Source organism: Porcisia hertigi, chromosome 12 (genome assembly GCF_017918235.1).
Source record: "Porcisia hertigi strain C119 chromosome 12, whole genome shotgun sequence".
In the NCBI taxonomy this organism is placed as follows: Eukaryota; Euglenozoa; class Kinetoplastea; order Trypanosomatida; family Trypanosomatidae; genus Porcisia; species Porcisia hertigi.
The window spans coordinates 531,606-553,194 of record NC_090571.1 but is presented as its reverse complement, the minus strand read 5'-3'; the positions used below and the strand labels follow the sequence as shown (position 1 = coordinate 553,194).

Here is a 21,589-nt window from a genome sequence, read left to right as displayed (position 1 = left end):
CAGCTGTCTTCCCTTCCCATGCGGGCATGGGGATAGCAAGCGGCCACGAAAATGGGTGCTACAGGACGGACATGGCCGGTAGCCAAGCTGATCGATGTTTTGTATTTCATTGGGTCGTGTCCATCGATGCCAAAGAAGAAAGGGGGAGTCAAGAAAACGCTGCAAGACACAACCAAAAACGAGGCACCGAGCAACACTAGGACAACCATCAGAGTGATCTCTTTTATGAAAACCGATCCAAAGTATAACGACGACCGCCGCCCCCCCTCCCCCCCTCTCCCGCCTCTCGCGCCGCAACATAGAACACTCAGCTGGACGAGCCATCACTGCGAATAAGTTTTGGAAGCACCGCAATGGGAACCCCCTCGTCGTCGTCGTCATCTTCGCGGTAGCGCTTGCGAAGTGCCTCACCAAAGCTGTCGCTACGCACCACTGGGGTCGTTTCGCCGTGTCCGACGTCAAGCAGCGACTGTACGGATACCTGTGTCCCCACGCCTGCTGCTGTGGCGCCGCCACTGCGACCCATCGCAAAATCGTAAGTGCCAGGAGGGGTTTTGGGTGACTCCTCTAAGAAAGGATCGACAGGACCGCTGTTGACAGGGAGTGAGCCGTTGCCCACCACCGCGTGACTGGTGGTCGGTAGCTCGCGTGCGACAAACGTCACAGAAGACGTCGGCGCAGCTGCGCGGTGCAGCTCACGTTTGGGGGTGGCGGCGGCGGCGAGGGAAGGGATCATGCCAGTGCAGTCAGCGCTGACACGGGATGAAGCGCTGGCTTCACGGCTTTGAGAAACGTCCACATGGCCGACGCTCGCACATAAGCCCCGGGGGGCTTTGGCAGCCGATGATATTCCCATAGCGGCATCGTTGTCGTGGACATCAGAGACCGTCATCGGCCTTGCCACTCTGACGTTTGTGCGCGGTGGTGTGTGCGGCTGCGACGAGCCCAAGAGTGTGGAGGACTCAGTGGTGGACGAAGTGGATGCGTAAGCGGCAGTGCAACGTGCCGCCACCTGCAGACGGGGTTGAGGCTGATGGGAGGCCTCTTGGGGACCTGAGAATAACGTGCGCGGCACTTCCTCCGCGGCGTGGGCAGGCTTCACCGAGGTCTTTGCAAATGGATTGGTCACTTTATGCGAAGGCGCCGGTGCGCTGCTGGTCGCCGTCGTCGAGTTTAGCAAGCTCTGAGAGACAGGCGGTGCGACCGCAACATCCTTCGCAAACGAGATGTGCCGCCGTGCCTCTGCAGGCGAAGCGTTGGTGTACGTCGTCGTTGCTGTCGTGGCCGTAGACGCCGCTGACGGGGACGTTGCTGTGAGGTCTGATGCCGCTGACGAGGTCGATCCTCGAACGGGGCTCGCTCGGCCTTCAGCATTCGCGATTCTCGACTCTTCCCCCTCAACGTCGACGGAGATGGATGCCGGTGGCGTAGCCGCAGCACCACTGGCCGCCAACCCCTTTTTGCCTTGAGGCGGCATTTGGCCGAGCAGCCTATGCAGCAGCTCATCTTTTTTTTTATCAGACACGAGAGTATCCTTCGTGGGCAGCGTACACCTTCGTTTCTGCTTCGTCGCCGTTCGCATCTCGTAGAGTGCCAGCAGCTTTGGCACGAGCTTCGCGTACCCATTTGTGTTGGCCAGCTGCGCACACTTCATGACACGATCGTGAATCTCCATGAGCATCGCCAACTCCATCGCCCGCGTTGTTTGCTGGCTCTTGAGGGCGCTGTCAAAAAACTGGAGCAGGTGATGATCGTGTACCTCGTCATACTTGGCGATATTCGCGCTGTAAAAAGTGCTGTGCCGTTTGAGCTCATCGCACCGCAGTTGCTGGCGTAGCAGCTTGTCCCACCGCCGCAGGCCATCCTCACTCATCGTGCGAGTCAGTGGGAGGAGCAGCGGCACAAGCTCCGTGGTCAATCCGCTTGCCGCCGCCGCCGGGTACGATGGGTCATCGCGAGAATAGCGATACGCCAGGAGAGAGTTCTCGCTGATGCCGTACACCCAGAGCGCATACGACTGGTCTATCAGAGTGCGTGGGTCGTAGACTGGGACCCATGAACCACCCCAGTTCTCTGTGAACATGCGCACAACGCCAGCCGTGTCCACAACGTGCAGCAAGCCGTCCTCGGACCAGCCGAGCCACTGAAGCTGGTGCGTTGAGCCATCCGGCAGCTCTGTGAGCGACACTGCGCAAGGCGGCAGCGCAGAGGTACGTGACCCGACGTCGATCACCTCCATCTGCAGTTCGCCGGTACTGGTGAGGGTGATGATGGCCAACGGGTCAAAGTCGGCCTTGAAGCTGCCCATGAGCTTACGAGACGAGGTGCCTACCATCGTGACGATGCGCTGGCACTTGCTGAGTACTGCCAACTCTAGCCCAGAGAGAGAGAAGATACGGAGGTAGTTGCTCGTCGCGACTGCCACATAGCGGATGCCAGCAGCGATGCAGCGCACCGTCTCACCCGGCGGCAGTGCCACGCGCCACTCTGATTGCGCACCGAGTGGTGTAAATACGTGGTAAAGGACAGAGAGCCGCGGTGCTTCGTCCACGCTGCCCTGCGCCTCGGTTGGGTCTACCGGGACAACAATGAAAGCGGCACCGACAGGACTCAGTGCCCCCATCAGGACGGTGTCCCGCAGCTGCATGCGCACAGCAGGATGCGAAATGTCATGAAAGTGGACAGTAGTAGCTTCTCGGCTGCAGTGAATGTATCCAACTGAATTGTAGGCCAGATAGCAGCTGCCCCCCTCCCCCATCGGGGTCGCCCCAACTTGGAAGGAATAATCCTGCACCGGTGGTGCGTGGCTGAGAGACAACGTAGAGCCACCAACGCGGCCGGCAGCGGCTCTCGCAACGTCCCTGTTGCCCTCCGGGTGCCCCTCCATAGACGCATCGTCGCCGTCGCTGTAGTGGTCCTCCTCGTCATATGCAGCAGCACAGGCCTTTACAGATGCCGCCCTGGCGTTGTGATCAACGCCCCTATTGTCGTCGTCGTCTTCGTCGTCATCCGACGTCCCCTCCTCGGCCTCGTCGTCCAGAAAGCGGCTGCGGCCTCGCTGCCGCTCTGCCTCGCGCTCTGCGTGCGCCAGAGCCTCCTTGTCATCATCGCGCCAGCGAGAGGATCTCTCGCAGTCGTTGTCGTGAAGTGAGGCACCGTTGCTCTGCAGGTCGACCACGACCTTCCCAAAGTCTTCTGGCGCGAGGCCGCTCTCTGAGGACGCGGACGACGAGTATTCGGAAGAACCGGAATCTTCGGTGTCCTCAGAGGCCGTGTCGTCGTCGTCGTCGATGAAGTCCTTGTCGCTGTGGCCGGCTCGTGCAGTGCGATATCGGCTCTTATCTGCACGGCGCGCGCGGCGATCTCGGCGCGAATTTTGATTGGTGGACTCTGAGCCTCCATCTTCCCCTGCTGCAATCCTGTTGGCACCCTCATCGGAGTCTCCCTTGCGTGACACCGCCGCTGGTTCGGCCGCCGTCTGTGATTTCCACTCTTTTATCGACGCTCTACGCAGAAGCGAGACTCGCCCGTCAGCGAGGCCAACCACCACGTCTCCGGTCGCTGGGCTCACTTGCACATCGGCAACAGCGGCAACGTAGCCCGGATCCCCGCCTTCTACAGGCGTAGGTAGGATTGCTTCGCCATTCACGGTGTGGGAAGAAGATGTGTTGTAGCGCTCTGACGTATGACGCGACATCGCCAATGTCTTGCCGTGCACTTTGCCAACGAAGAGGCCGTCGCGAGTTACCAGCAAGCACACAAAGCCGGTCTTCGTGATTGGATAGGCGAGTGCGCAGTGCAGATCAGCATAGTGACTATCATGCAGACCGCCAGCAGCGCGCATGCAAGGCGCAGAGGGACTACCATCGCCCCGAGCGTCCTCAAGCACGTACACCTGCACCTCTGTGGATGTTGGTACCAACAGCATGAGCCCGCTGGTGGCGGTTCGACACCATGACATACGGTACATCGCAGAGTCTTCCTTCTTCGCTGTGGAAGAGAGAACACCACGAAATACAAATTGGGCTTTTGGCGCCGTATTTGCTTCTGATGAGGCGGTCGAGTGTGTCGACACCACCCCCAACTCTCCAGATGCGCTGGCCATGGCGATGTATTCCCCAGACGGCGACACCGCCAATGCCACGAGCGGGAAGGGCACCACCAGCGGAATGGTGCGAATCTCAAACTTTTCCTGCGACATGTCCAGGCACCGTAGTGAGTCCCCCGCGATGTACAGCCGGCGGCGCGCCGTGTCCATTTGCAGGCAGCGCACCTCACCTGTTACCTTACAGATGACGCGAGAGATCAGCTGTGCGCTGTCGAAGATGTTCTCGTGGAGAAGTATGCGACCATCACGACCGCAGCTGAGGGCCAACCCGAGAGAATCGACAAGCACGACATCTGTAACGCCCCCATCATGACACTTGAAAGACCAGAGCGCATCTGCCTTGGGCCACTGCTTCGTCGAGTAAAGTGAGAGAGTGCCGTCTGCACCGCCTGTGAGTAGGTGCTGCCCACCAATGCTGACACGGGTGGCGCCGGGTGCATGAGCGTCGCGAAGGGCTAACATCATCAACGCTCCAGAGACTCACTCAGGTGAGGAGAATATTTCTGTAGAATTAAGCGAGCGGGTGGCAGGGCCGGGGAGCCGGGATGAGAGAAAACAGAGTGAAGAGAGCACTCAACACAGCAGCAGCAGCTGTTGCTGATGCGCGGGATATTCAAGCACCAGAAGATCTCTATAATCTGTGAAAACGCGTAGGTATCACCAAAAGCAAAAAAAAAGGGGCGGGGAGGGGGGGGGGGAGAAGACGGTGACCAAGCCTGATCCTGATACAGCTCCTCCTCTTGCAGCCACTGTTTAGATATCTATGGAATAAGTAGGGTGTCTCTCTTCCTGGAGACAACCGGTACGTGTAGAATCAAATGTGATGGTGGTGTGTGTGTGTGTGTGTGTGTGTGTAAGGGGGGGGGTAAGAGGTAGGCACCACGAATCCCTGATCGAGGCTGTATGACGGACTGATGAAGATATCAGAATGTAAACATTTTGCACTCCCTCTGTTGTGATACGGGCTTCGGTGTTTTCGTTTATTTGGCGTTGACGTATCGAAAATACAGGAAAAAGAGTTCAAGCGCGCCCCGTTTGTTGTTGTTGTTGTTGTTGTTGATCGAGGAGAATCGCCTGGGCCTTCCCGACCCGTTTTTTTTTATCCCCTTCGATTCATGCAAGAGCGCTTTGTTTATTTGTTTGTTTGTTTTTCTCTCTCCCCTCCCCTCCCCCCGTTAGTTAATGGAGGGGAAAAAAAGTGAAAGGGAGACGATCTCTGATATACTGGTAACCCTGTGCTCCACAGACACACACAGCGACTTTGAACAAACGGCTACGGCAAAAAAAAAACTCTTTAAAATGATCGAGTGAAGAATGTGACGGGTGAGATGTGCGCCGCACGTCACTATCCAACTCGTTTTTCTCCTTTTTTGTCCTTACTTGTCGGCGGATGACCAGTAAATGGCAGGTAGCGGTAGTGAGGAAGGGGGTGGGGGGGGTGTCCACACATTATCCGTGCGCACAGAGTGAGAATAGAGGAGGAAGAAAAAATACATTCACGGGAAGAGAGACGACAAAGGTGTGCGGGACCGGGACCGGGGAAGGGGGAGAGACTGTTGCGCGCGTGGGCGCTGGCACGTGAAACTGTGTGTGCAAGCGCGCTCAGTCGTAAGAACCCTCTCTGTACATCTCGCTGAGGGGGAGGGGAGGGGAGGGGAGGGGAGGGGGAAGGCGTGCAGTTCTCTTTGTCAAATGCACTTCGAACACGCATGGACATACGAGGCGAATGCTGCAGCTCGGGGTGTGAGAGGAACCCCGCGCTACCTGGGATGGTTGTGACGTGAGCGGCAATAATGCAGAGCTTTTCGGTACACAGGGCTGGCGGTGGTCGCCAAAGCGCCATAAGCCAAGACGACGAAAGGAGACGATAGGCGCGTAGAGGCCCGCCACACAAAGGAGGAAGACACGCAAAACTCAAAAAAAAAACGGAGGGAGAGGGGAGATACGGCCCCCCAACGCAGCACATCACACGGTGAAGAAAAACAAAAAACACACACGAAGAGCACCGGAGAATTCTTTGGGACGGGAGAAGGAAGAATGGGCGCGAAGCACCAAAGTGTTCAACAAATCCGAGGAGACATCGTTGAAGCGCGAGCGAGTCAACAGGCGCAGTACGAAGTATTGAGAGCCAGGTGAAGTGGCGATCAAAGCAATCGCAAACGGGTAACGCGTAATATACAAACGTGTATGATTTATTACGTGTCACAAGAAAGCATGCAAAAGACGAGAGTACCGCCCACAACAGAGGAAGAAAGAAAGGGGGAGGTGAAAAAAAAAAGAGAGACAACTACAGTCGGTGGGAAGTTCACAGCAGAAAAGATGGGAAGGCATGACCTCTTTGGTTTGGGTGCGCATGCTTTCAGTACAGCAAAACAAAAAAAAAAACACTTTTTTCCTGTGTGGATGTGAGGGCGCGGGGCGGGGCGGGGCGCGGAAGAAACGTAATACTTCTTTGGCGAGCCTCATTCCAGCACACTAGTACGCCACACGTTGTCTGGTTCGCTGCAGAGCTTCGCGCACATGATCCAGAGTCGTCACGGCATCTGCCACACTGCCGTTGCTGTTCCGTGAAGCAGATGATGGTGATTCTAAAAGGCTTTCAAGCGGAGCAATATAGCCCTGTCCGGAGACAGAACGCAATGGCGAAGCAGGCGATGCGGCCGGTAGCGCTGGCGGGGTCACGCTGGGAACCTCTTCCGTTTTAGCTTGCTGTACGACACCCGGCGCCCGCACTGAAGCGGAAGAGTTGGTCAAGTCAGGAGTGACACCCGCCGCAGCAAACTTCTCTTGCATCTGACGTAATTGCTGGACAACCTCTGCGTAATGGAGTCGCATTGTAGAGAGCTCAGCACGAAGCTGTCGAACTTCTTCATTGAGTGAGTGTGTCTGAGATGGAGGAGCCGAGGTCTCATCAGTTGCCCCACTTGGCGAAGCCGCTGAACAGCTCACCGACAGCGTCACCTCCAGGGCATCTCGACGCTCCTCATCCTCGGGGGCCAATGATAAATTTTGCCCAGCACCAGCATCCCCTGTCATGGTGAGGGGGGGTGAGCGCACTGCTGGCAGCGAGTCGGCCTGCTTTGGCGCAAGCAGCGCGCCCAAGGAGGGCGTCGAGGAGGACGTGAGAGCTTTCTCTTGAGGAGCCGCGACCGCCACATTTGGCTTAGAGACGCCGCCCTCGATAACAGCTGCTGTTTGAGCGCCTCCTCGCAGGGACAGCATATCCATGCTCGCGGGGTGGCACACGCAGACCGCCCCCTGAGGTGCGGCGAACACATGGGAGGGGCGGCCACCTTTCCTCAGATTGTCTACCTTCGAAGCCACCTCAGGGGACAGAGGTGTTGGAGTATCCGTTGTCGTTGTGGCCGCGACGCGATCAGCAGCAACGCGACCTGACCCACGCCGTCCCAATTGTCCGTCAAGCACCACGTCACCGGGGCTGTCGTCGAGGCATATGTCGGCTATGCTCATCAAAAGGGAGCGCTGTGACACCTCCGCCGAGGTTGACGAGACCGACGCCGACGCCGCCGTCGCCAGAGCAGACACCTCACTCCTCAGAGGGTCACCCATGCTGAGGAAGTGAGCCGCATCGCCGCAGCCGCCGTCAGTGACGTAGGAGCACCCCGATAACGAATTAGCATGCGGGCAGTGGGGAAGGGGGGTCGGCGTTCCGCCACCATCCTTAATAAGTGTGTCGTCGTCCGTCTGCGTGCTGGCAGTCACCAGCAAGCGATGCGCATTGATACGCACGCCGCCGGCAGTTGAGAGCATGTGCCCGCAACCTTCGAGAGAAGAAGCGATGGAGGCGGCCAGCGTGCTGGCCACCGAGCTCGGGGAGCAGGAGCTGCGGCGTGGTGTCGTGCGCCGCCTGCGCGGCGGCGGATACGTGTCACTGTTTCTCTTCAAGGGCGTGGCGCACCGACTGGCCGGCTGTGATAGCGGCAAATCAACCCACACTGCTGCCATCATGTTCGAGGTAGTGCCTATGGGCGATGGCGGCAAAGGCACGGAAGGGCGAGCCAAGGACGAGACGGAGTGCACTGAGGAACAAGTGGAGACCGTTCGCTCGTGCTGGCGCTCGCCAGCCAGGAAGGTGCGTGGCGCACTCGGCGTGGCGTGAGCGCCAGCGGTAACAGACAGTGGACAGTGAATACGGTATGGGGACGCTTCGCAGTCGGGGGCTTGCGAGGGCCACACGCCGGAGGTGAAAGAAAAGGAGCGCCGCAGCGTCTGATGTGGTGTAGGCGTTGTCAAGCTGACGCTTCTGCCCGAATGATTTCTTTGTAGGCACACCTCTCCTTCGCCCTGGTGAAGAGGGCTGGCGCTGCACATGCCTTTACTCGCCAAACGAGACTGCGGTGAGAGAGCCGCACCACCACCACCAGTGATGTGGGGGGAGAACGACTTCGCAACAGCACTCTGCGTCGACGACGATCGGCGGGGGTGAGTGGGTGGAAGTGGGGTCGGAGATCCAAGAGAGACACCTGAGGCCGTAGTCAAGAGAGGTGAGGTGCTCAGTCGTTGCTTTGTTGCTGCGGCTGGCGGTGCCGCTGCCACGTCACGGGAAAGCACATCAACGTCAGCAGCGCCGTGTCGGCTCGGTGGTGGCGATAGCGGACTGTGTGGGGAAGAGCAGTACGGATGCATCTCACATGCTTCAGTGGGCGCGGTCCCCATGGTGGACTTCGCAGAGGACCTCCACCAAACAAAATTCTGTGAACGAGACGGCTCACAGCCGGTGCCACCGTCGCGGTGGCAGCAAAAAGGTGGAGAAGTGGGACCGGCAGTGTCGACACAACGCCCACCGGCGGCCAGGACGGAGGTGAAGCGCGTGTGCTCTGATATCTGCACGCGCCGCGACGCTGTAGTGCTAACACGATTGTTAACATCGCAGGGTGTGACGCGATGATCATCACCCCGCAAGGCACTCAGATGATTGCAACGATGATGATGGCCCTGGAACGATTGCGGAGTGCCGGATGAGGAAGCAGCTACCAAGGTAGAAGAGGACGAACGTGAAGACAACGACGTGACAACCAGAGACGACAAGGAGGATGATGACACATCGGATGAGTGCGAGACCGCTGTGCCCGCGTCGTCGTGGTCCCTGCGGCGAATCACGTCGTCGTCGTCGTCGTCGTCGTGGTACGCTTGCCTCTCGGGTGTGCACGTATTCGGTGTGCGACGTGAGCTATCGTCCTCACCTGCGTGCTTTTCAGGGGAAGACATCGTTTCGGTGATCTGAGGTTCGATGTAGGAAGACAGCGACACAATACCTGACCCAATGCGCTCGGGGGCGTCGCCAGCGCTGCACGGTAGCGCATTCGTGGCGTATGGATGACTCATTGGGAGCTGACCTCCTGGCTGCGTGAATGAAAGGAGGGGGAGAGGAGGAAGGAGGAGGAGAGAGAGAAAGGGGAAAATCACTATGCCAAGGAATCGACCTCGGAAGTACGTTCTATCAGTGAAAGTGAGACGATGGTCCTTTACCTGTGCGGTGCGGCACGCATTCAAAGGAGGAGGGAGGGGAGGGGAGGAAGGAGGGAGGGGGGGGGGGCAGATGGCCCTGTCCACCATAAGATATATGCCACAACAAACGAAGTCGACAGAGTCTCGGCAACGAAAGCGCGACTTTGTGAATCGCGGAAGGCGATGAAGGAATGAATAGCGGGCCAATCTCAGACTGTCTGTCCGTCCTATGAGGCAGGGGAAAGAACGTTCGTTGGAGGGGAGGGGGGAGAGTGGGAGAGTGGGAGGAGCCAAAAGATTTTTGCAGCCACCAGGCTGAAGCGAAGAGGGAATTCGGGGAGAAGCCCCTCTACGAGAGCGTCGACCAGATTTTTCTCCTCTCTCTCTCTCTGTTTAGTTGCGAGTGTATATGTGAGCAGCAGAAGCCGTGAGAGGTTCAGGGTGGTGGTGGTGGTGGTGTAAGCGAGAGAGGGGTGGGGGGTTGAGAGCCAGTGAAAGGTGAGGATGAAGACCTGACAATAGAGAAACCTCAATGAACAAAGGGAAGAGGAGCGGAGCGGAGGGGAGTGGAGGGGGGAGGGGAGGGGAGGGGAGGTAAAAATAAAATACTGTAAAAACACCGAATATGGCACAGAAAAAAGCGACAGCAAGGCGCGCTTATTCTTTTCTGTTGATTCATGACATGAATGGTTGCTCAGCGAAAAGGGAATCCCGCGGTGAGCAGGGGGGGTGTGTCGGTGGGTGGGCGAGCGCAGGCGCCCAGAAAATGTGGCAGATGTGGCGGAAAGGGGAAAGGGGAGAGAGAGGAGGGGGGGGGAGTTGCCGGAGACGATGTTGACGAGAGAAAAACACGGCATGCGTTTGGGCGTTGTGAAAACCCTGCAAACATGGTAGGTTGTAACCTCGCAATCTCCGCCTCAGTGCACCGCCCACGAGTGCTCTACTTCGGAGGAGGCAAAGGAAAAAATGGGAGTTATAAGGCGGCTGTGTCGCAAACGCGAGTCTCCTGATGTTTTGCGGGGATTACCAAAAAAAAAACAAAAAAGGAGGGGAGGAGATGCGAAGGGGGGGGGGGGGGAGGTCACAAAAGTGTCGAGTCGACACAACTTACCCATGATAGACTGTGGCCGGTCCACCAAATCCATTTTTGCTATCAAGCGTTTTCTTTTTTTTACTTTCTGCTCTCATCATCATCTCTCTCTCTCCCCTTTAGACACACACACACACACACACAAAGAATCCTTCGCCTCATATGCGCAGCATATTTCTTTTTGGCGGGAAAAGGGGGAGGGTTGATACAACCCCACTCAAGCATTACAGATGTGATATAGACAACATATGTATATATATATAGAGATAGATACAGAAACAGATATACATACATGTCAGTGTATGAAGCGATGGAGCGCACTGTGTACATACGGGTGGGCGGGTGGGTGAGAGGAGAAACATAAGTGCGCTCTGCAGCACCGATGTGCCCCACACCCCTCCATACTTCTTGCCATGCGCAACACCGCAAGTCTAGAATCGAGAAATCAGCGCATACACGAAAGAGGTGGCCAACAGCGCGCCCGTGATGTGAAGGATATCCCCCCATCCCACCCCACTCCCTCTCAATGGCAGCACCCTCCAGCGAGTGACGGCTTCATCTCTCATCCAATCACAACAACTACAAAAATAAATCAAATAAAAAACACCACAGCCTAAAAACGGATTTTCCCCTCTTTGGGTTGGCAGATGTAAATATAAATTTATATCTGTGTGTGTGTGTGTCCACTCAAGAGAAAGGGAATATGAGGGAGGCCGTGCCCCGTTAATCCATGAACTCTTGTGTGTGAGATCCCGCAAATATGGCGATGTAAAGGCCCGAACCAAAAAAAAGGGGGGGAAGGGCGTCGCATTTGAAGAGAAATCGACAAAGAGAGAGAAGGAAGGAAGACTCACCACTTATGACGCTGAGGAGGTGTGGAGTGCCTGTTCCGCCCAATGAGGGGTACATCATACCAACAACACCGAGAAGCAAGATGATAGGGGCACACATATGAGTGGAGGGGCGCGGCACAAAGTGAGGATCAACTACCCCCGACCCCCTTCTCCCCCTCGAAAAAAAAAAGATAAAAGTGAGCTTGCCCGTAGATAAGTTCTCTCATGAGAGTATTTATTACAAGAATCGTGAAACGCATTAGTTGGAAGGGGGGTTGTGGGGAGGGGTGGAGGTGTGGAGGGTGGAGGAGGAGGGTGGAGGAGGAGGGGTGGAGGGTGGAGGGGAGGTGTGGAGGTGTGGAGGGGGGTTCCTTCTCTCCCCCTTCCACCCCAGACAAAAGAACGAGAGGCGTAATAAAAAGAAGCACAAAAAAAAAGCAAAAAAAAAAAAGAAGCAGTATGTGTCTGTGTGTGTGACTGTGTCTGTGTGTGTCTGTCTGTTATATAAACGCACCTCCCCACTTCACTTTATACGCCAGGAGACGAGCGACAAAACCACAGACACACAAATAAGCGTGTAAATTTACACACAAAAAAAAGATACAGGTGGCAGCGGTGGTGGGACCGCACAGGTCTTGCATGCCGCACAACACTGCTGAAGCTCCTCAACTTGAACTCGCACCAACATCATCATCAACATCAACAACAAAAAGGGGGGCGCAATGACATGTTGAAATGAAACGAGGAAATCAAAATGAAGTGGGGGAAAATACGACAAAAACAGGAGAGCAAACCCAACAGGGGGGGCGAGTCGCTGTGAGTGTGTGTGGAGGAGGGGGGGTGCACGTGAGTGACATGACTGGATAATGACAACAGCATCAGGTGCACCTCGAGCGTGTGCGTGTGTGAGTGTGTGTCACCCGCTAAAGAAGAACCAGTTAAAATCGCAAAAAGTGCGAATATAAAAAAAAGCCCTGCAGATAACGACAGACGTACACACACACACACACACACGTACACAGAGAGAGAGAGAGAGAGAGAGAGAGACTCGCCTAATCGATCGAGAGGGAAATCTTCTTTGAAGAGAGAGACGCAAGTCATAAGACCGTGAGTCGAAAATCCCGTGGAGAGGCAGCTGCACATTTTCTAGCGTGTTGTGGCAATAGGCATCGGCCACCCACCCACCCACCCCTTTATATATATATATATATTTATGCTTGGCTCACACCCGCTTCAGCTTCCCGCCGACTTCGCAGGCGTCGACAGAGGCGTCCTCCTCCTCCTCCTCCCAATCTCGCATAGTCCTAGCATGCTCCCCCCCCCTTCCTTCCTTTGGCGTGAAATATAATGGGCATCAACCTATTCCCGCTCACGTTGGCGGCCGACTGAGAAGTTAGGGAGATCGATTCTGTCTGCGTAGCGAACATGGAGTGCAGACGATACCGCTTGCGATTTGCCAGCCGCTACTCCCCCAAGGCTCTCCTCCCTGCTCAGCTCAGCAGCCGGTCGCACCTCCTCTGGTAGCTCCTCGGTGATGAAGCACTTGTGCCACCGGCGGCGCGGCTTCTCAGTCGCGCTCTCCGGCATCACAGACGATGGACAGCTCATGAAGGTGTTCGAAGTAACGCAGCTGTCGTGTCCCGGCGTTGACACGAGAGGAGCCGCCGCAGTGTGGAGTCCGATGTGCTGCTCCACATCCGCATACAACCCCTCACCCTCTTTGTCGCGTAGCTCATAGTCGCTGAGCTCGTCCTCGGCACCCTCCCTCACCACAATCGGCTTGCCATCCTCGAACTCTAGCTGGTGCTCGTAGTACTGCACCAACTTCGTGATGCGGGCGAGGTAGTTGAGGGAGAAGTCCTTCGTGCGCACGAAATAGATGGCCAGCAGCAAGTGGCAGAACTGCGCGTAGGCGCTCGTCTTCGACTTCCAATAGGCCTTCCGTGGGGTAAAAAGGGGCATTGCTGCTATGGGCGGAGCTCCCGCGGCGAGTGTGACATGGCCCTTGCGGCCTGCCTCCTTTGCCTCCTCGTGATCTGAGTCGACGGCTGCGTCTGCGACCGCAGACGCCTTCGCTGCCTGTTGCTGCTCATTCAGGAGCCTCTCCACGTATTGCACATAGCCCTCCTCGAAGAAACGCAGCCAGCGCATCCACCTGCACTCCAGAAGCACCGGAATGCCCTCCTCGAGAACCAAAAAGTCGAGACACTCATCTTTGAGCGTTGGCTCTCGCTCCCCGCTCTGCTGCCGGGTTACTTCACATGTCTCCATCGTTCGTAGGCTTGCCAAATCGCATACAGGTGGCGCCAGCGGTGTGCAAAGAAGGATGCGGTTCACCACCTCCACAACGGTGGCGCGAAAGATTTTCTCGTCGCCACTGTTTTGCGCGGATTTGAGTTTTTCCACGATGCTGCAAAGGATGTCTCTGTCGATGTCCTCCGCCTCCTCTGCAAAGACCAACGAACTAGCCAATATCACGTTGAGACCGCTGTTGAAGTCCACCGTCGCCTCCACCCTCCGAGAAATATGCTTCCCTCCTTGCGAGAGCAGCTCTTTCCCCCTCATCTTGTTGCCGAACTCGACGCAGTGGTCGCGAAGCACCAGCAGTTGACGTCGCAGGTCCCTCTTGGTTGCGGCAGTGCCCGCTTTGCTGCAAAGAAAGAGAAAATGGTTCACACTCAGGGGCAGGTCGTTCAGCGCGCCATAGCGGAGGGAAGATGTAGACTGAACGCCGCTCGTAGGCGAGTTGTCCAGTACGGTACACGAAGGATAGCGCGAGTAGCTCGCACGCTGTGATGAAGCGCTGTGGCGCTGCGAGTGGTCCTCGGCATGCGGAATCGGCGACAGCAGGGCCGCCTCCGTGAGTTCCGAACGCGCCAATCGATTCGCAGACAACATTTGTTTGAGGGAAGGGAAAGGGGGGGAGGGGGTTACTAAACACACAAGAGCGCGCCCCGTCGGAACTTCTTTACTGAAGATGAGCCACAGCGTGTAGTTTGCGTGACCAGTGCCTGAGAATGAGAAGCCTCGATGCTTTAGAGAGCACAAATCCTTCCTTATTAGATGCAAGCACACACACACACACACACACACACACACACACACGTCAAATCCAAGACAGGGAAAGAAGAGAGGGGGTGAGAGAGGAGAGGCCGGGCGCGGGAGAGCGAGAAATTGGACTAGAGCATCAAGTGAAAATGTAGGATCATCATCTGTTTTTCTCTCGTACCACCGGCACATCTGGAAAAAAAAACGTGCACACAGTGACAAGAACAGGGGAAGGGGGGAAGTGGGAAGGGGCCGCGACAGGGGAGGAGTCACACGAGAAGGATGTCCGATCGACATACAAATTTACATGTCTGTCTGTCTTATTCAGTGGTGGTGTAACAAAAAATAAATAAATCTTTTTTTTTGATGGAAATGCCCCACCACCCGGGCCCAAAACTGTTTGCAGCAGAGAAAACACATCAATGAGGACGCACACAAGTGCCGGTGCTGGCAGGTCTCTTCGACGAGGATCCACCGCCCCCCCCCCCTGCCCCCTGACTTTTCCGCAAGGTTGTGCTCACCCTCTCACCAGAGATGGAGCACACCCGCCTTGTACTCAGACGCTGCGTCATACCGGGGGCGATGCCGCCGTTGCTGCCGCACTAGACAATATAGTTTCTGAGCTCGCTATCATTTTTTTTTCTTTAGAGACGCAGTGTGGGGAGGGGAGGGGGGGGGGTAGAGAGAGACATGCCACTTGAGTCTGTCACTGAGGTTCCTCTCCTCCTCCCCCCCCCCCCAGGCTCTCCCCCTCGACACCATCGGTCTCCCACTCGGGAAGTCTCCTATACTCAAGGGAGACAAATGACGTGGTCGGCCAGGCGCAGCAAGTTCTCATCGAGGGTGGCGCACACTACACCGCCGAGATAACCGCTGTCAAGCAGCCCACGCCAGCCCTCGTAGAGCTTTGCCGAGGTGGACTCCTCCTCAATCTCCTTCGTCGGCTCATCCAGCAACAGCACCTCGCCCCCATGGAAGTAAGCCCTCGCCAGCATGAGCCGCTTTGCCTGGTCGGCGCTCAGTCGCGTGACGCTCGTGTTGCCGCCACCCGCGCTATATTGCCCAAAAGCGCTCCATGTGTTGCCTGTGTTGTCTGACACGCGAGTGAGAAAGCCGAGGGGCAGTTGATGAATGAAATCGCACTGAGCCAACGATGCGCACCGCAGAACTCGCCGCATGACGGTGTCGGTTGCAACGGAGACGTATCCAACGAGGGATATGTTTTGTGCTACGGTTGCGCCATGGAAAAGCGTAGGGACCTCGGGCACGTAGCTAAAAATGTAGCGCCGAAGCACATCGGCAGGGATGGCGCGTAGATCGACGCGTGTGTCGGCGTAGGCGTCGTCATCCCTCACGGCACTCGGGTATTGGCGAGCAGAGTCACGGCTGACCACCGACTCCGCCTCGTTCTCGCCCATGCTCGCATTCACGGCGGAACAGCTTTGACTAGTGTAAAACCTTGGACGCGCTGTACACGGGGCGGACTGGCACTGTGACACCTCAGCCTCGTCATCACCAATGCCGGCAGTGGTGGTCATGATACGCTGCAGCTTGCGCGGGGCGCTCCCAGGGTGCGCACTAGCAGAGCCTCCCATACAATGTCCAGTGCGTGTGCCGCTGGCGCCCATGCCTTTCAGCTGCGTACCCCGCCGAAGCTTTCGTGATTGCGTTCGGGGTGTGAAGCACAAGGTGATGCTGCCGGCACCGAGTTGGCCCCGGTGCGGTGGTGTTGCTTGAGATGACGACGCACCCCCACGCGCATTCACGTACAGGGCCAGCAACAGGTTGACCAACGCCGTCTTGCCGCTACCGTTGGGACCCGTGATGCACACGAACTGCCCGCGTTGCTGTGCAGGGGACCAAAGAATGATGTCACCCGAAAAGGTAGGAAGGCTGTCATCGACAGTCTCCGCGCCGTAGTCTTCGTGCTCGGAGCCCAACGGTTGCGTTACGGGGGAGCTGTCGAGGCGACTGTCGCTCCTTGAGGTGGTGGGTACGGAACTACCAGAGTGCACCGGGTTGTGGCGCTGAGGGGCTGCGCATACAGGAATATCCTTCGCGGCTACACCCGCCTGCTGATGATCGGGCGTCAGGTAGCGCAAACGTACGTGGCGAACCTCAACACTACGCAGATAGTGCCGACGGTAAAAAGCGGACGAGCGAGCCTCGGCGATCGTGGCGGTGACGCCTCGTGACAGACCCGCGACAGGACGACCACTGCCGCCTTGGTTTGGCACCGCTGTGAGCGATGCCGATCCAAGACACGCATGCTGAGCATCCGCCAACTCGCGAACCGCCGCCGCTGACATGGTGAAGTTTGCGACGTACATCTCCTCCTCTCGCGAGATGACTTCCCACTCCGCTGGCTGCAGTAGCCGCTCCAGCATGCTAGCCTTGTATGCATTATAGCCCACCATCTCCGCAGTGTCAAAGGCCTGGACAACGATGTCCACGACAGATTCGATGGCCTGCATGCCCTCCAGCAACTGAAAGCCGTCCAGCCCACGCTGCCCGCACCACACCTTACCGTAGACGGAGGCCACCATTGGGAGTAGCCACTCACTCAAGCTCAGCAGTGCCTTGCCAGTTCCAGGGAGGAGCTTACCGTGAGGCAGCTGCAGCAGGGCAACGAGTGCGCTGCGCGCCAGGTTGACATCCTCGTCCGTGACCCAAGGCCCCACAAAGTCACGGATCCGGTCCGACCACGTTAGCGGCTCCTCTTCGACTGAGTCCTTCTTGTGGCGATGGGGTCCTGTGAGTAGTGCGGGTCGTGGAGAGCACGCCGGCGATTGTGTTGCCGTGTCATTCTCAATGTGTGGGCTATCGGCACGAAAGTAGCCTCCCCTGCCTCCCTTACCAGCCTTGCTCCGTGTGTAGTGCGTAACGAGGATGCGCTGTCGGCGCTGCTGGTAGCGGTTCCACCACCGCACAAGCCGCACATCAGCGCCATACGGCCGCAGCTGTGGAATAGCGGCGATGATCTCATCTCCACGAAGCATAGCGCCCTCACGCAAGACGTTGCCGTCCTCATCACCGCCTTGCTGCATGTCATCTTCGAATGCGTAGGTGGCGGAGGGAAGGTAGCCCTCGCGCTGCAGTAACACATAGCGGCTCTCCACTGCCTTCGCCGTGCGACGCAGGGCGTAGGGCGTGAGCGCAACCGCGGCGGCCACAGAAATGCTCCGGTAGCTGAAGGGCTGCAGGGCATTACGTAGGGTCACAAACACGTTGATGGCGTCGAAGAGAAACTGATGGAGTTGTACATCGATCCCCTCCATGTCGCTCACGTAGCAGATTATCTCCTCCACCTCCTCGTAGGTGTGTTGCTCGTAGAAGGATAACTGCGTGTGGCACAGCGCCTCGTAGAGTTGCATCTTGACGATCTCGCATCGCTGGCTAGCCGTGAGACCAATGAACTCGCTTGTCACATTCGAAATGACGTACTGGACAGCCATGCGCGTCAGCTCAAACGCGCACAAGCCAGCTACGTACCGCGGTGTGAGCCCTCCCCTCGCCGGGTCGCCACCGGCATCTTCACCCTTCTCTATATAATTTGAAATGCGCTCCCGAACAACACGACCAGCCGCCGACACCCGAGAGCTGAGCGTCATCGTAACAGCGATGAGGGCCGCCGAGATGATCTTCGCTTTTGAGTTCGAGTACATGTACCGCGCCAAGCTCCACAGGTTGCGCACGTAGAGCTGGCGGCGTAGGCACAACAGCTTGCGCAGCACCGTATTCAGAGACACCCACGCCGCTTGAGCACCACAGACAAAGCCCACCAGTCCTTCTTGCAGCGCTGGCTCAGACGTCACGGACATCACAGCCGGCGCCGGCCAGCGGGCAATGCACTTGATGTAAAGCGGTTGTGCATAAGCGGCGAGCTCTTCGATGTCGTCTTCGCACTTCTCTACGTCTCGGTTGATGACGAGGGTCTCGAACACGCGCTGCACCAATGACCAAAACCAGAGAAGGCTGAGGTTCGTGCTAGCCACGTCGAGATCGGTGGGCCCACTGTCGCGCGTCATGGCGGGGACGAGAAAAGCCGGCGGAGATGCCTTGAGAAGCAGCGCGCGTATCTCGCGGGAGGAGATGGATACCTCGACGATGTTAAACCATATGAGGAACAGCGCCTCCCACTTGAGCTTACAGCGGCGATTCTTGGATGACCTCAAGACGGGTTTGAGAGAGGAGGAGGTGTTGGTGGGAATGCCTCGGCTTCCCTTGTCGGTTGCAGTAGCAGCAGCAGCAGCAGCAGCACCAGCGGGGCCCACTGGCACGGTGGTGCTGCCCTCCCCGTGAACCGGCGGACGAGGCTGCGGCGGCGCTTGGGTGGTATCGCGCAAGTGGCCCAAAAGTGACGAGCCATCCTCGTCGACAGCGGAGGACGAGATCGCCGCCGCCGCCGCCTCGCGCACACCAGCAGCGTCGCTCACCTCCTCGCCCACCGCATTCTCCTCCTCCTCCTCCTCCTTTTCACTATCCTTTTCGAGGTCCTCGTCTAGAACGAAGTCATCGATGCTCGGTTTGGCGTGGTAAGCGAAGCAGCCACCCGGGGGCACAGCAAAGACGGGCCTCTGGAGCCTGGCGCAGTGTCCTGCCACTCCCCCACCAGAGGCGGGCGGTGATGCAGAATCAACCTGCTCCAAGGAAGTCAGCCACGACCACCACGACGGCGCCAGCCGGGCCCCGTGATGCAGGGCGCCGTGAATCACATCATCGCACCACGCCTGCACCGCCGCGTTGTCCGGCTCAAATGTGGTCATTTCCTGCGGAAGGGAGCGCCACACGCGCGCCGGTGACCGCCGCGGCGCAGTTAAGATCGACCTCTCAAGCTGCTTCCAGTAATGCTTGAGCATCTCCGGTGTCGCCTCCCACGTCTGCTCCTCCTCGTCCTCCTCACCCTCGATGTCATCGCCAGCATGCAAGCCCGGCGCGCTGCCACTAGCTGCGCTATGAACAACTGGGCTCACGTGCCACTGCAACGGCACATCAGATGTCTCAAAGCCGTCCGTGTCAGTCAGTTGCACCGACACCTCCTCATTCCCGCGCAGAGAAACCGCGATGTCCTCCGCACCGGCGCAGTCCCGCAATCGGGTGTTACTCCACGATGAGTCGTGGCGGGAGGAGTGCGGGTTACGTTGAGCGCCGCAGTCGCTACCGCCGCTATGGGACCCGAAGGAGGAGTTGCTGCGAGGCATTCTGGTTACGGAGCGCCAGAAGGCGTTGCAGTACCACGCCAGTTTTGACGCCGGAGCCCCATCAACTCTGGCGCCGCCCGTCGGCGAGCTCGGCCCACTTTCAAAGGTGTAGCCTTTAATGTCGTCTTCCTCTCTGACACACGTGCCACTGTCGTCGTCGAGGCGCGCGGCAGCAGTGCCTCTGCCCCGTGAATGGCGTGGTGGGGCAGCGCTGGATGCATCTGGGGCGGCAGCAGAAGCAGTGATCGATGAAGAGCCTTTTCCCGGCACTGCTGCTGTGACTGCTCCTTCCCCACGGTGTACCTCACCCCCGACTTGCAGCGCGACTCTACTCCGCATCGACGCATCGACACCAAAGCGCTTCAGCTGACGTAACATGTACCGGATGGCTTGGTAGCTCTCCATGACACACAATATGCCCAGTGTATAGAAGACATAATCAGCTGACTCGACGTCTGCGAAAGGGATTGGTGGCACCCAGGCACGGGACAGGTACAGGGCGGTTACACGGCAAGCCTGGATGCCCTTGCAGTAGACCCCGGAGTGTCCCCAGAGGGAGGACGCTGTGAGCACCGCAGCTGGTGAGCCTGCGGGGTCTTTGATGGTGGACATGGTATCGACGAACGGAGTTATGTGAAATACATAGAAAGAAAGAGAGAGAGAAGGGGGGGGGGGGACACCAACGAGACTCCTCGCAATCGACCTCTTTGCCCTACACAGTATTGCCTGCCGCCCTGCTGTTGTTGTTAACACTCGCGTTTGCTTGTGTCTGTCTGTCAGTCCGTCTGTGTCCGGGAGGAGAGGGGGGGAAGGAGGGAGAACAAACAAAGCTTGCGGGCCCTTTGTCTGCGTGGGCGCGCAACAAACAACAGCAATGAAATAAAAAAAAAAGAGAGAACAGCTCACAAGGAAAACGTGAATGTAAGGCGGGAACAAATGTCGATGCGCTGAGGCATGAAGGTACGGCGTTCCTCGTGAGCGATTCGAGCCTGGGAAGTACTCCCGAGGCAAGTGAAACAAATATAAAGAGCGTAAGATATAATATAGATAAATTAAAGCGGGTCGAATCTAGTCGAATAGATGAGTAAGGTATACAAGATCTTCAGGTGGGGGAGGGGGAAAGAGGGGGGGAGGGTGAGCAGGAGCTCCAGCAGCGGCTAGTAATGAACAAAAGCTCTGCTACGTGCGCTTGTCGTTTGTCAGGATGTGTTCGTCTCCAGCCACAAATGCTCTGGTGATGTATACAGAGCTCTCAAGGTGAGAGAGAGAGAACCAAAAGTAAGCGCGGAGAGACCGAGTCCGCTCGTCTGGAGCTCTGGATAGAGATGGGTAGGTGGAAGAAAGAAAAGGAGTGAGAGAAGCAGGTCCCTCCCCTTTTTTTTTGGTATGTGTGAGGGAAAGCAGGACGACGAGGGGAGGGGAGGGGGAAGGGGGGAGGGAAAGCAAAGTGGGCTGCGTGTCGATGAGGACGTGCGCTCAGAGGGAGAGAGAGCAGGGAGAGAGAAAGGCACGAACAAACGTCAAATGATGAGTTGTCGGTGATTTCTACTCATCACTGTTGCCAGTGCAGCAATGGCGGCGGCAAACACAGGAGGAAAGAGCGAAAGAGGGGAAGAGGGGGAGAGGAAGAGTGTATATGACGAGAGAGAGCATGCCACATACGCTGTAAAGAGAGATCAAGTCATGCTTGGGTACAACACATGCAAAGAAGCCGAAGAAAGGCCCAGTGCCCTACCACCCACACGCACACTCGTCCCTCACTCACAAGATGAGTGGGGGGGTGGAGGGGGGAGGGGGGGAGAAGAGGCGACGTAGACCCCACAGACGAACAAAACCGGAC

At 57.4% G+C, this 21,589-nt stretch overlaps 4 protein-coding genes across 4 annotated transcripts; all 4 read right to left on the bottom strand.

Moving 5' to 3' along the window:
- Positions 1-307: 307 nt before the first annotated feature.
- JKF63_07535 (uncharacterized protein) lies at positions 308-4,570 on the bottom strand (the record flags this gene model as incomplete). Its single annotated transcript, XM_067903472.1, has 1 exon — positions 308-4,570. One exon carries the CDS (start codon positions 4,568-4,570, stop codon positions 308-310), a length of 4,263 nt encoding a protein of 1,420 aa, XP_067758897.1.
- Positions 4,571-6,583: 2,013 nt separating this feature from the next.
- JKF63_07534 (uncharacterized protein) lies at positions 6,584-9,337 on the bottom strand (the record flags this gene model as incomplete). The annotated part of the gene is made up of 1 exon (XM_067903471.1): positions 6,584-9,337. The coding sequence occupies one exon, from the start codon at positions 9,335-9,337 to the stop codon at positions 6,584-6,586; it is 2,754 nt and encodes a 917-aa protein (XP_067758896.1).
- Positions 9,338-12,859: 3,522 nt separating this feature from the next.
- Positions 12,860-14,398, bottom strand: JKF63_07533 (uncharacterized protein; the record flags this gene model as incomplete). The annotated part of the gene is made up of 1 exon (XM_067903470.1): positions 12,860-14,398. One exon carries the CDS (start codon positions 14,396-14,398, stop codon positions 12,860-12,862), a length of 1,539 nt encoding a protein of 512 aa, XP_067758895.1.
- A 941-nt stretch (positions 14,399-15,339) lies between these two features.
- On the bottom strand, positions 15,340-20,361 carry JKF63_07532 (uncharacterized protein; the record flags this gene model as incomplete). The annotated part of the gene is made up of 1 exon (XM_067903469.1): positions 15,340-20,361. The coding sequence occupies one exon, from the start codon at positions 20,359-20,361 to the stop codon at positions 15,340-15,342; it is 5,022 nt and encodes a 1,673-aa protein (XP_067758894.1).
- Between the last annotated feature and the right edge of the window lie 1,228 nt (positions 20,362-21,589).